We start from the raw sequence: 13,826 nt of genomic DNA on the forward strand, positions 1-13,826 counted from the left end.
TGAAGTCTCTGCTTGACTCAGTCTTCACCTAACCCAATTTCACTCTCCTCACTCCTGTGTGTAGAACTGCCCTATCAGCTGGTGGAGTCAAAGAAAAGAAACATTAGCTTAAATGTAACAGTGTTTTTAAGCTACTATAAGTGGCTCTGGCTGGCGTGAGTCCAGCTGTGATTCCTTTCTATTTCTCGGGTTCCTCAGACTCAGGAGTAGTTCTGCAGACAGCAGCTTGAGGGGTGGAAGGGAGATACAAGTAAGCTTGGACAGAAAGGTTGGGTGGGGATGAAGTTAGGCAGAGAGGCTGAATGGGCCAGACTAGACTCGCTTGCGAGATCAATACATGGCCGTGCGAACAGATCCCTTATCTTGAAGCGTTAGAGTAGGTCGAGCTGTTGACTGGCATGAAGTAAGGCCAAGGAGCCAAGTAGGATCATAATACTCATTTACGTACATGTAGATCATGAAGATCTGCTTATTTTCAAATAATGAGACAGGTGGTGACTGTGCATCAATAATCAGAACATGGTCAGTTAAAAAAATTGTTGGAATAAAAAAAATCAAGTTCTCTATTCAAAAGAGAAAAAGCACTCTTAAGCGTTTAGGTGAAGTCGGGACTACACTTTGAAACATGACATGTGGAGACCAACTTTCCTCCCTTACCCCACTAGGCACAGGTCAGACAGAGCACACTAGAAGAACACATTGTCTGACCCAAGCCTGAACCTGCTCATATTTGCAGCTTTAAGTCATTACCCTAAGCACATTGTACTGCGAGCATAGGGCTGCCCTACACTACCTTATGAACAGAAACAGAGGGAGAAATTCAAATTCTACTGGAGGCCAGAGCAACACTGACCACTACTCCAGAAACAGCAGCCATAAGCCATTCATCCCCAAAGAACTAATGGAGAAACCAGAGAGAATAAACAACTTACCTTTTCAGGCCTTCTGTGGTCTTGTTGCCTATGCCATTAGCTCTTCTGACCTGAGGTGGGGGAGCCAGGTGGAAGGTTCAGGTCTACCTCTGGCCACTCTTCCTAATGGGCACCTATCCAGCACTGGGTCAGGAAAATGAAATGGGAAGCTTCATTATTCTAGTTCTGTCTCATTTAAATACAATTTGAGTGCTTGCAATACTCTACGCACAAGCACATAACACAGGGTTGCCAACCATCCTGGATTGCCTAGAAGTGTCCCAGAAATGGCAGCAGGTGCATGCAAATACCATCACCTGCAAGTTCCCTCCAAGTTACACACCATCCTGACTCGGAACTATATCGCCATTTCTTCTCTGTCACTGGGTGAAAATTCTGGAACTCTGTTCCAACAGCACTGTGGGTATACCTACCCCACATGGATTGCAGCAGTTTAAGGCGGTGGTTCACCACCACCTTCTCAAGGGCAATTAGGGATGGGCAATAAATTCTGGCCTACCAGCAACACTCACATCCCATGACCAAATATTAAAAAGTTACAATGAGTCTCCTGCACACTGCTGGCAATCTGAGAAAAAAGTAGCACTGCATTCCGTTTTGCCCTTGGAGAGAAAGGGCCGTATTTTACCGGCCCTCGGTTGGTGCGCTGGGAGCCAGGAGGGCTGTTAAAATAGTGGGGCTCCGTGTCTGGATGGCTCCCTGGCGCAGCCCTGTCCCCAGGGCATTTTCCCAGCAGCGGCAGCCAACCTACATACTTAAAGGCCATTTTATAGAGCCACCAGCATTTTGGTGACTAGTCGCCCACTATGTTGGGAGGCCGCCAGCTTAATGGAGGCATCCTCCCTGTGACAATCTGGCAGGCCATCGGAGCCAAAGGCTCCAAGACACCAAGAGGGAACTGCAGACAGGGAAGACAGCCACCACCCCCCACCCCTCCCACAACACCCCATCTCCCCAGAGGGGTTTCCCTTCGATCCTCAACTTCCTGAATTTTTCATTCCTTTAAACTATCTGGCTGAATTCCTCGGGTTTCCTGCCTGCCTCAGCAATGACCACGTTTTCCAGTGGCACTGCTGAGGCTTCAGAGCTGCTGGCCCTCAGATTAGGAGGCTGGCTGAGATCAAAATCGTTGAGCTGGTGCTGCTTTCAACAAGTGCAGGCTCGGGATCTGCTTATGCCCTGACGCCAGGGTCCCGAAGCCCATGGTGAAATTCAGACCTGAGTCAGTGTTTTGGGCATAGAATTTTCCAGCTTCAATGCCTTGAAGACCGGTAGAAATTCATACAGCCCATGACATATAACCAGAACAGTAGAGTACAGTATATTTGTGAAGGTCTTTATCTTTCATAAAAAATGAATGAAAACAAGGAAGGCATTTGTGCATGTGAAGTCTCAACAAGCCATGAATCACCTATAAAATAATCCAAAATAAAACTCAAGAGTATTTATGGGGAAGTATGTTTATGCAAGCAAATCCAGAGATCATTTTAAAACTGCATTTACCCCAGTGAGCTCACATCTGGAGTACTGCATGCAGCTTTAATCTCCCTATTTTGGAAAGGGTATTCTGTTGTTGGAGGAGGTACAGAGAAGAACTACACAGTTTATCCCAACATTTAAAGGAATGATGCATGAGGAAAGTTTAACTATCCTGGATCCTTTCCCTCTCGAGAAAGAGGAGATTGAGAGGGTATATGGTAGAAGTGTTTAAAAGTATGAAAAGGTCTCAGTAAATTGAATCCAGATACGCTTTTTAGCTATGCCCAGAATTTAGGCACAAGGGGTCATAATTACAAATTAAGGACAACAAAAGAAAATTGGAAATACAGGAGGAACCTTTTTACTAAAAGGATGGTATGTGGAACAGATATCTGGCTCACATGGTGGAACAAGAAACTTTCATGGATTTCAAGAAGGAACTAGACAGGCCCTCATCAACAAATGGGATTCAGGGTTATTAGACAGGCAGTAAGGTTGGTGGTCTAGACAGACCCAAGACCTGCTCCTGCCTGAAAGTGTTACTATGTTACCTATTCCTACCGATATATCTACATATAAAAAGTAATGACGATGCTTTATTCCTGGGGCATTTTTCAGTTATTCTTCATTCACTCTGCAATCTGCCCAGCAAGTGAACCCACCATTCATGAAAAAGATGCCTGCTAGCCTTAATACATGGTATAATCTTCCATTGCATTGTCTGACTTACCACAAGTGGCACCACAGGAGCTTCATATCTTGTGCCTAATGTGTGTTTGTCACATTTCAGGAAACATTTTTAAAAAGATAAAAAGAGGAAGAAAAGCAATCATTTCGTGCTGTTTTATTCCTGATGTGGAGGTGGGAGTTTAGAAGCAGAATAATAGTGCACGTTACATATTAACAAGTCTTAGAGGGTTAAATTATGAGGACAGGTTGCATAAAACTTGGGTTCTATTCATGTTAGTATGAATGATTGAGGGGTGATCTGATTGAGGAGTTTAAAATGTTGAAGGGATTTGTTAGGGTCACTACGGAGAAACTGTTTCTTTGGTGAGGGAATAAGGATCAAGGGGACATAATTTTTAAGTTACAGCTAGGATATTCAGGAGGGGAATTAGGAAATACTTCTTTACACAAAGGGATCATCTCCCCTGAAAGACTGTGGATGATGAGACAGTTGAAGTTTTTAAGATTTAGAATGATACATTTTTGTTAGGTAAGGGTTTCAGGGGATGTGGAGCAAAGGTGGGCAAATGGAATTGAGGTGCAGATCAATAATGATCTAATTGAATGGTGGAGCAGGCCTGAGGGACATGTATGGCCTACTACTGTTTCTATAGTAAAACGTGCTGTCACTGTAATTTACCATACCTGGTGGAAGCTTACTAAAAGATTCCTCTTTATTTATCTATTTATAAATTTTATTTAGTCACCAGAAACCTTCTGAAGGGTGAAAAAGACTGAGAGACCATCACAGTTTACTTTTCTCCTTTATTCATCAACCTTTGTTGAAAACCCAGCAGAAAACTTTCAATCAAATTCATATCATGCTTTGTGCTGATAATAGCAGCTGTGTGAGACGGTCAAAGGTTTAGATTTACAGCCAGGTATTTTTGTGAGTGACAGTTTATCTACCAATAAACAGCAAGATTTGTAGCCTTCCCAAATGGGTTCGCAATGTTTCTTTTAAGGTTTCTACCAGAGGACTCTGTGCAAATTGGCACGAAGACACAACATTTTGGAGTAATCACCGTGGTGACGTCATGCTGTGCCTGCAGTTTCATACGCATGCTTGTCCCTTGCATTGAATTTCTGATTTTAGCTATACCACATGGCGTGTCACAGATTGAGGACAGGCATTTCTTCACAGGAAAGGGAGAATCATGACGTCCAATTCCAATTTCACAGGAGCACTGGGGAAGGCCTGCTCACCCTCACTGCTTGGGACTGTGCATAGAATGGGGAGTAGATAGTCTCGCACCCAACTGCAATTAAAAGGAGCTAATTGGATCCTCCCATCTGGCTACTTTAATACAATCTGAAGACATGGAATATCTTGTAACATATAACAGCGCTTGATTAAACAATAGAATTAAGGTGGCAATCAAGGAGTGTGGGGAGAAGGCAGTATTGCTCCCTAACAGAGGCAAGTATAAACTGGAAAATAACAATTGGTAAATTTACTCCAGTACTGTCCAGGTAGGAGGTTACTGCACAGTAGCCCAGGATGAATCATTATTTTTTTCTATAGTGTAAAAACACTCCTTGATCAGATTTCCAAAGAACATCCTTTCCTTGGGGTGCCATGTTGGTGAGCAGGTATTGCGGATGGATATCCACAATTCCCTGTGTGGTGGTGATCTCTGCCGTTATGTCAGGGACTTTCCTATTGGGAGGGAAGAACAATCAGAGGGTGTATAAGCAAGGGCTGTGTAAACAGATGGCTGATTTAAGAATGATATTGGTGGTGGCCTGGGACTGGGTGGTCATCCTGACCTTTGAGTCTGGTGCTGCTCTGGGACCTGGGACCTAAGAATGTGGGGAATTTTATATATTGTTCAACAAAACTGCATGATCTATAATCTGGCTGTTAGGTGCACTGACCTCCTAACATTGGTCATAACTCCATAAGAAACTGATTAGATAGTTAATCCGTTAGTTCGACTGCTTGAGTTCCCATCACACACTAATAATAGCATTTCTGTGAGTCACTGCCACTAGTTTATCTCCAACATTTTGCTTGCAGCATTAAACTCTTTCAATAAATGGGAAAATTTTGGGTAATTTCCTCACTGTACTTGTAGACAAAAAGTTGAATGACTGGGGCTGCAACATTACCATGTTAGGCACAAGTTTGTTTAAGTAATTTTCCTTTAGTCAGGTCCTCTTCTGTTACATACAAATAGATTTGAGTTTACCAACATAGTAACACTCACGGAGACATTGGGGTAGACTTGCAACATAGTGGAAATGAAAATTGGCCAGTTTCTATAATTCTAGTTTAAACACCAGGGCAGTAAGTTGAACATTTACCCCAATATCAATGAGCAGTATCAGTTAGCAGCATCAAACCATGTCACCTCCCAGTGCAAGGTAATAGCAATAATGGTGACCCTCCATTTTCCCTCAATACTCAGTACATCACTGCTTCGACTATAATGTTATGTGCCCATACGTTTATATTGGCAACATACACATAAATCCATTTACTACCCTCATGTGGAGTGCCACACATGCACTAGTAAGTGGGTCAGCCAGGTAGCCTCTTCACCACGCTAATGTGCACCATGATGTAATGATGACATGATGCAGAATATTCTCTGCTTCCATCTGTTATGCAGGTGCTGAGACAACATTGTTCCATAACTAGATCATTCATCAAGGAGATGGTTTAACTGCACTATCTGTGGATTCAAGCAGTATTATGATATGAATTTCACCAAAATTGCCTGAATTGTGATATAACAGCAGCACTCACTATATCATTTGCCATTTCATTCAATTCTTTACAATCTGTGTACCAGGAGTAAACCTACACCTAAAGAAAATTTCCTTTTTTGTCTATTAATGGCTGTAATCCCTTTCAGCCGGGGAATATACTATAACATGAATAGCCTGATCACAGTCCTCCATGCTGGAAGGTGCATAGGAGAGACCTGAGATAAATCTCTGCTGAATTTCTCTTTACTGCTTCTGCTCTGCCTCTTCATTCCTCTCTCTTTTATAAAGGTGTGCTTATCAAACAGACATTAAGTTATCACATGGAAGCTACAGTGACGTCAGAGATGTTACGGTGACACCGTAAGGAGTGTGTTACTGATTTGCATTAGTGCTGCTGTGTATTATTCTGAGAGGCAGATGCAAGGCTCCACTGAACTGAGCTATGAGAAAAATGCAGCTGCTTAACATGACTGAGACAAAAACAACAAATGCTGGAAATACTCAGCAGGTCAGACAACATCTGTGGAGAGACAAGTAGAGTTAACATTTCAGTTAACAGATGCTGCCTGACGTGTTGAGTATTTCCAGCATTTTCTGATTTTGTTTCAGATTTCCAGCATCCACGGTATTTTGCTTTTGTGTTGTTGTTGCGTAACAGCACTCCCATCCTGTGTGTGTTGGAGGCTGTACAACAGGGAGTAGACAGGAAATAGATGGTTTTGGTTCATTGTTAAAAATCCTGAGGGTCATGCTTTGCAGGAATGAGATAAAAGAAGTCCAGTAACATTATCTGATTGATTATCGCTCACTGACAGTACACCTGCTGTTGCAGTCTTCCTGCAGTGTAATTATATAAAACTTGATTGCAGACTCATTTTTGACCAGTAAGGGCTGGAATAAGACAAAAGGATGGTTTTGTAATGCTGCACTACATATATAAGGAAAAGAGAACGAGCGAGATCTCTTAGCTTAGTATTGGGTAGTAGATCAAAAAAAGGGAAATATTTTTGTATTCAAAACAACCGTGGCCTTGATTATAGTTAAGAGGCAACTGGGAGGGATAACAATATACACCATTAAACCCTGGGCCTTCTGAGACTTATATTTGAATTAACTTTATTGAAGGTCAAGTGGGACGGATGGGGGTTAGTTGCCATTGTTATTGCTTGCTGCCTAAATTCTTTTTGACAAAAAGTAGAGGTAAAGAAATTAATAAAATTACAATAGTATACAGAAAAAAACAAGAACCGCAAGACAATAACCGCTCTACTGCGGCCCTTGTATAGATTTTTTAATGCATCTTTAAAACCTTTCTCAAATGAGGCAGTGATGTCAAGTGTATTAGCAATTAACAGTACAAAGGAAGAGAAAAGGTTCTATCTTGAGGCAAAGCAGTGGAAATTCCTCTTCTGCACTTGCCAGCTCGTGACTTTCCACCCATATACTTTATTGGAGGTGAAAAGCGTGGCTGGCGAGTGGAGAAAAAGGCATTTCTACCCCAATGGCTTTACAACTGTCCTTGCACTGGACTGGGTGACCGAGCCTGAGGTTCCCAGGAAGCTACCACACCAGGTCATGCACATCAGTAATTCCACTTAAACCCCTGGCATCAATGCTAAAGGCAATCCAGTCACATGTAGAGATTATCATTTTCAACAATAACTGCAAACTCCTTGACATCACCACCTCCCGACTGCTGTTAACAATCTGCATCAGTGCTTTCATCAATCACGTTTTGACTCTTGGATTTGTTCTGGCCCTGAGCGGGAGCGGTTCTTTGGTCAGGTGTTTCTGACGGGCTGCTTATGGTTATAAGGATACCCTGGGGATGGGCATTTTCTTGTTTAGTTGAACATTTTCTCTTCATTTCTTCAGAGCTGAAAAGGAGAAAAAAGAGAATGGTAATAAATGTAGGGCAGAAACAAGAACAACTTGCATTTATATAGCACCTCTAATAAAAACATGGGAACAGGTGTGGACCACTCAGCCCCTCAAGCACATTCAATTAGATCATGGCATGATGTGTACCTCAACTTCATTTACCTGGCTTTGCTCCATATTCTTTGATAACCGTACCCAACAAAAATCTATTGATCTCAGTCTTGAAAACTTCATTGTCCCAGCATCCACAGTCTTGTTGGGGACAGAGTTCCAGATTTCTGCTATCTTTTGGCTGAAGAAGTACTTTCTGATTTCACTTCTGAATGGTTTGGCTCTAAGTTTAAGATTATGCCTCTTGTTCTGGATTTCCCCACCAGAGTAAATAGTTTTTTTATTTGTTCATGGGATGTGGTTGTTGCTGGCTAGGCCAGCATTTATTGCCCATCCCTAATTGCCCTTGAGAAAGTGGTGGTGAACTGCCTTCCTGAACCGCTGCAGTCCAAGTGGTGCAGGTAGTTCCTGGATTTTGGCCCAGTGATGATGAAGCAATGACAATACATTTCCAAACAGGATGGTGTGTGACTTGAATGAGAACTTTCAGACAGTGGTGTTCCCATGCACCAGCTGTCCTTCTAGGTGGTAGATGTCATGGGTTTGGTGTGGGAATATGCGTTCACACTACCTGTGTACCTCAATGTCTTGGGTTGTTTATGGTATCAGCACACGACAAGTTGAAACAGATTTCAGCTTTCTACTGAACAGGGATGCTTTGTGAAGCAGGCCTAAGGCAAGGACGAGGAATTGAAGGAATGTGTGAAGGTCATTCGTTCATGTCTTGAGGGCCTGGACGATGTTGGTCTGGGTTTATCGTAATAAAGTGACTGAAGAGCTTAAGTGGACCATATAGCCATGGTAACAGAATGATTAGGAAAGGTTGAAATGGGCTACGTGTATGCTCCTGGCTCCCTATTGTTACTTATATGTCACTCTTATGTGTCTTTTGATTTAGTGATACATGAAATGTAGAGATCAAAGATAGAATTGGTGTAAGAGTTTTGAGTGAACCACTGTATGTTGTAGTCACATTGATTGTGGAATGTAAGTTCTTACAGTGAATCGTGAAATCAATAAAGAATTGTGTAATTATACTGAAATCGTGTGGTATGACTTGCCTGAGCACTCATGTTGGATCGTGTAACATAAGCTCATTAAAGATCTGATACTATGGTCATTACAATTGATGTCTGTGTATTCTGGTGTTTAAAGTAACAAAGCAAAATAGAAGCCTTGTTGCAGTGCATCTTATAGATGGTACATAATGCAGTCGTGGTGCACCGTTGGTGGAGCGCATAAATGGTGGTGGATAGGGGGCCAATCAAGTGGGCTGCTTTGTCTAGGATAGTATCAAGCTTCTTGAGTGTTGTTGGAGCTACACTCATGCAGGCAAGTGGGGAGAGTATTCCATTACATTCCTGACTTGTGCCTTATAGATGATGGAAAGGCTTTGGGGAGTCAGGAGGTGCATCATTCGCCACAGAATACCCAGCCTCTGACCTGCTCTTGTAGCTACAGTACTTATGTGGTTTGTCCAGTTAATGTTTGGTCAATGGTGATCCTCAGGATATTGACGGTGGAAGATTCAGAGATCATAATGCTGTTGAATGTCAAAGGAAGATGGTTGTTGGAGATGATCATTGCTTGTGTGGCATGAGTGTTCGTCGCTACTTATCAGCCTAAGACTTAATGTTGGCCAGGTCTTGCTCCATCCAGTCAAGGACTGCTTCAGTATCTGAGGAGTTGATAATGGAACTAAAGACTGCGCAATTATCAGTGAACACCAACCCCCACCCCCCCCCCCCCCCACCCCACCCCACCTCAGTACGTCTGACCTAAATGTAGAGGGAAGGTCATTGATGAAGCAGCTGAAGATGCCAAGAGCACTATCCTGAGGAACTCCTGCAGCGATGTACTGGGGTGGAGATGATTGGCTTCCAACAACCACAATCATCTTCCTTTGTGTTAGGTATGACTCCAACCAGAGGAGTTTTCCCTTTGATTCCCACTGACTTTAAGTTTGCTAGGGATCCTTGATGCCACATTCAGTCAAATGTTGCCTTGCTGTCGAGGGCAGTCACTCTCACTTCACCACTGGAGTTTAGCTCCTTTGTCCATGTTTGGACCAAGGCTGTATGAGGTCTGGAGCTGAGTGGCCCTGGCAGAATCAAAACTGAGCATCAGTGAGCAGGTTATTTGTGAGTTAGTGCTGCTTGATTGCATTGTCAATGACACCTTCCATCACTTTGCTGATGATTTAGACAATTTGCCAATTAGATTTGTCCTACTTTTTATGGGTAGGACAGACCTGTACAATTTTCCACATTGTCAGATAGATGCCAGTGTTCTAGCTGTACTTAACAGCTTGGCTAAGTGTGCGGCTAGTTCTGGAGCACAAGTCTTCAGTATTACAACCGAGATGTTGTTGGGACCCATATCCTTTGCTGTATCCAGCACATTCAGCCATTTCTTGATACATGTGGAGTTAATCTAATTGGCTGAAGATTGGCTTCTGTGAGGGTGTAGGCCTCAGGAGGAGGCCAAGATAGATTATCCACTTGGCACTTCTGGCTGAAGATGGTTGAGAATGCTTCAGTTTCTCTTTATCTACACAATTGTTTTCATCATTTTAAACACCTCAATTAAATCTCCCTTGAATGCTCTATATTCAAGGAAATGCAAGCAAAGTTTATGCAGCCTGTCCTCATAATTTAACCCTTTATGCTGCAGTATAGTTCTGCATCCATCATTGTAATGCAGAATAGCAAAGCAAAAGCAAAAACAGGCGTAGTGAAAGAAAAGGACTGAGCCAAAGAAGGAGGCATTAGGCTCTGTGACCAAAAGCTTCTTAAAGGGATTGGGTTTAATAAGGGTCTTAGAGGAGGAGAGGGTGTGAAGTGATGGACGGTTTTGGGGAGGGAATTCTATACCATGGGGCCTAGGCAGCTGAAGTCATGGCTACCAATGCTGTGGGGAAGGGAGGCCAGAATCAGAGGAAAGAAGAATTTAATAACACCAACAACTTGCATTTAATATAGTAAAATATCCCAAGATGTTTAACAGGAGCGATTGTTAAACAAAACTCGATGCTGAAACACACAAGGGAATAACTGGACAGGTAATCAAAAGCTTGGTCAAAGAGGTAGGTTTTAAGAAAGCACCCAAAGGAGGAGAGAGAGGTATATTTGGGGGAGAGGTTTGCAGGGGGGGGGGGGGGGGGGGGTGGGGGGGGTGGAATTCCAGAGCTTAGGATATCTATTGAATTTACAGCAACAATTGCACAAAGGACACTGCACTTCTGTCTCTGTCTCTGTTGCCTATCTGTCTCTATTGTTGTGTAACCTAGAACTGCCTAGTTTCATCTATTAAGAGTGACAATCACTTTTGTTTAAATATGGGTCTAATTTAATGTGTGCCTTTATAGCCTACACACAGCTCTCAGTTTTACCTTCTCGACGCCCTGCTATCCTGCTCCTCTGTTGCTGCTGCCTGATGCACAGGACTGGGCTCCAGGCTATCACTTTTTCTTTCATCGCTGTCTTTCAGGCTGAGGGATTTGGAAGAGGCAACATCACTGGCATCTGTTTCATTTCCATCTGTCAGAGATAGGACAGCACAAACTCTCTTCATTCATACAGTATTACAATTAACAATATGTTTGGTATTTATAGGTTCTGTCCACACAAAGCAATTTTGTACATTTAGGTTTACAATTTCATTGTGGCATCATATGCAGTATCATAGGGACTGAAGTTTCTTTTTAAACAACAAACAGCAGAACACTTTTTTGTGATCATCATTGTATTGACAAAGAAAAATAGGCGGATGTTGTGTATATGGTCTTGCAAAAGGCATTTGATAGGTTGCTGCATAGGAGGCTCTGGTCCACGGTATGAAAAGGAGTATGGAAGTTTGTTAAAGAACTGGAACAATAAGGATGTAAACATTAGAGCACACAGTATTCATGTTATATGATATGGACTTGGGTATAAAGGGGTACAGTATCTAAGTCTGCAGATTAGACAAAAATAGCGCGTAGTCAACTGTGACGAGGGCCATAAGGAATGTCAGGAGGATATGGGCATGTCAGTTATGAGGCAAGACTAGATAAACTAGGTCTTTTTCACGAGAACACAAAAAGTTAAGATAAGATCTGATGGTGGTGTTAGAATTAGCAGGAGTTTTAATTAAAATAATATGTAGAAAATAACTAACATGTATTGGTCAGTAGCTAAAAAGTATAAAATTAAGATAATCACCAGAAGAACAAAAGGAGAGTGGGAGGATGTTTCAAATACAAAGTTTTGGTAGGGCATGAATCAAAACTGTGGTGGAAACAAAATCCATAACCAGTTTTAAAAGAGAGGTTGATAAAATGATTAAAAATAATTATTTAAAAGGACATGGTGAAAGGGCAGAGGAATTGGACTAAATAAATATCTGTTTCAGAGAACTGGTATAGGTGCTATGGGGTGAAAGGCTCCTTCCATGCTATAATAGTAAAGGTTGGTGAATTATTTGACTGGAGAGAACCTCATAGCTGAGCCCGATTCCATTCTGACCCAACATGCATACACATGCACTTTCAATGCATGGGTGGTTGCTTGACAATGGTCAGGAGAAGAGACATGGGCTAGATCGTCTCCCCTTCCTAGTTCAGGAGCACTGAGGCCAACTGCAGCTGCGACTGCTGCTGCTGAGATCAGCTAACTCAGCACAGAATGAAACTGTGTACCTTAACGTTTGTATGGCTCATCTAAACGTGTTGTTGCCTTTTTGACCATCACACCAACAATGAAGAATGCTGCTATCATGCATATCAAGATTGATTGATACTTAAATCTTCAATCAAGGATAATCGGCCTTGCAAGTTACAGTTACTCAAATCTGAGAACTGAGAAAAAGCAGACATCCATTGTGTTAGCAACTCACTACCTCTTGGATTGTAATCTGACGTTTGTTTCCGCCTCCGTCTCAGAACAACCTCCAGCTCATTCTCTGTCTTGTTCTGACTTACATCTGGAAACCCCCGACTTGGGCTCTTCTTCATCGAGTCCTGTGAGCAGACGGTGGGAGATCAGATGCACTATAAGTCACACCAAACGCTATCAACCTCAATGCACATGAATTATTGACATCAAATTCAAGCATGTAAATTTAACTTCTAAATTATAACTTTAGGTGGTAAGACGAAAAGTGCAGTTTGTGGCACAAAGACACTGGTCAAGCATGTTGCTGGGGCAATGCCACTTTTAATTGTGTAAAACTGGCACCTAAGCGTGTTCATTCCATGCAGGAATCATGTCAACTGCCATATTGGTAAAGTCTTGAGCATCGACCAATGCCTGAAACAGGCATTAGGCCCCTTGCTTATTCAAATAAGGGGCCTAACACCTTTTTCAGGCCTCCTTGCAAAGTTTTACGGCCAGTATTCTCAGGTCCTTGGCAGCCAAACAAGCTGTCCTTAAAGAGACTGCTGGAACCTGTCTCCAAAAAGGCACGTTTTTATTTTTTGACTTGCCTCATTGTGGAAAATTAATGTGCCTTATTAAATTCGGGAGCTGCTGCTGATTTTAGTGCCTCCTGGGACTGACAAGCAGCCTCTGGGGCCACAATTGGCACCCACAGTTCACAAGGAAGAAACGAATGTGGCTGGTGAACCAATTTCCTGTCATCCTTCCGCCAGCCTCATTAGGCATATGCAGTGTGCACAGCACAGACACTGGGCCCCAACTCAGGCACGGACCAATTTCCAGGCTCCTCCCTGATACACAACCTTTGAGAAGCCAGAAAGCATTTAATTAAGGGGCAAGGAGTAATAGGTCAAATTAAAGATTTATTCAGCATTTCTATGACTCATATCAAAATGAGTAACATTATTGAGAAAGTGCTATCTAAGATTTTTGCTATTAATGAGAGAATGCTACATTAACAGGCATTGTATCAGAGCGTGTTACAGTTATATGTTATGTTAGACAGTGTTACAATGAGAGGGCTGCTTTATCAAATAATGTTAGAGTGGGAGCAGTGTGATAA

General features: G+C 42.4%; 1 protein-coding gene across 1 annotated transcript in view; it reads right to left on the reverse strand.

Annotated features, from left to right (window-relative positions):
- Positions 1 to 7,554: 7,554 nt before the first annotated feature.
- LOC137375563 (shootin-1-like) overlaps positions 7,555 to 13,826 on the reverse strand; it is a 136,079-nt gene continuing 129,807 nt past the window's right edge. Inside the window, exons 15-17 of the mRNA XM_068042914.1 lie at positions 12,726 to 12,846; positions 11,239 to 11,386; positions 7,555 to 7,732 (exon numbers count right to left, since the gene is read on the reverse strand). Coding sequence (XP_067899015.1) covers positions 7,555 to 7,732; positions 11,239 to 11,386; positions 12,726 to 12,846 — 447 coding nt within the window. The remainder of the gene's footprint in view (positions 7,733 to 11,238; positions 11,387 to 12,725; positions 12,847 to 13,826) is intronic.

This window comes from Heterodontus francisci, chromosome 12 (assembly GCF_036365525.1).
Source record: "Heterodontus francisci isolate sHetFra1 chromosome 12, sHetFra1.hap1, whole genome shotgun sequence".
Classification (NCBI taxonomy): domain Eukaryota; kingdom Metazoa; phylum Chordata; class Chondrichthyes; order Heterodontiformes; family Heterodontidae; genus Heterodontus; species Heterodontus francisci.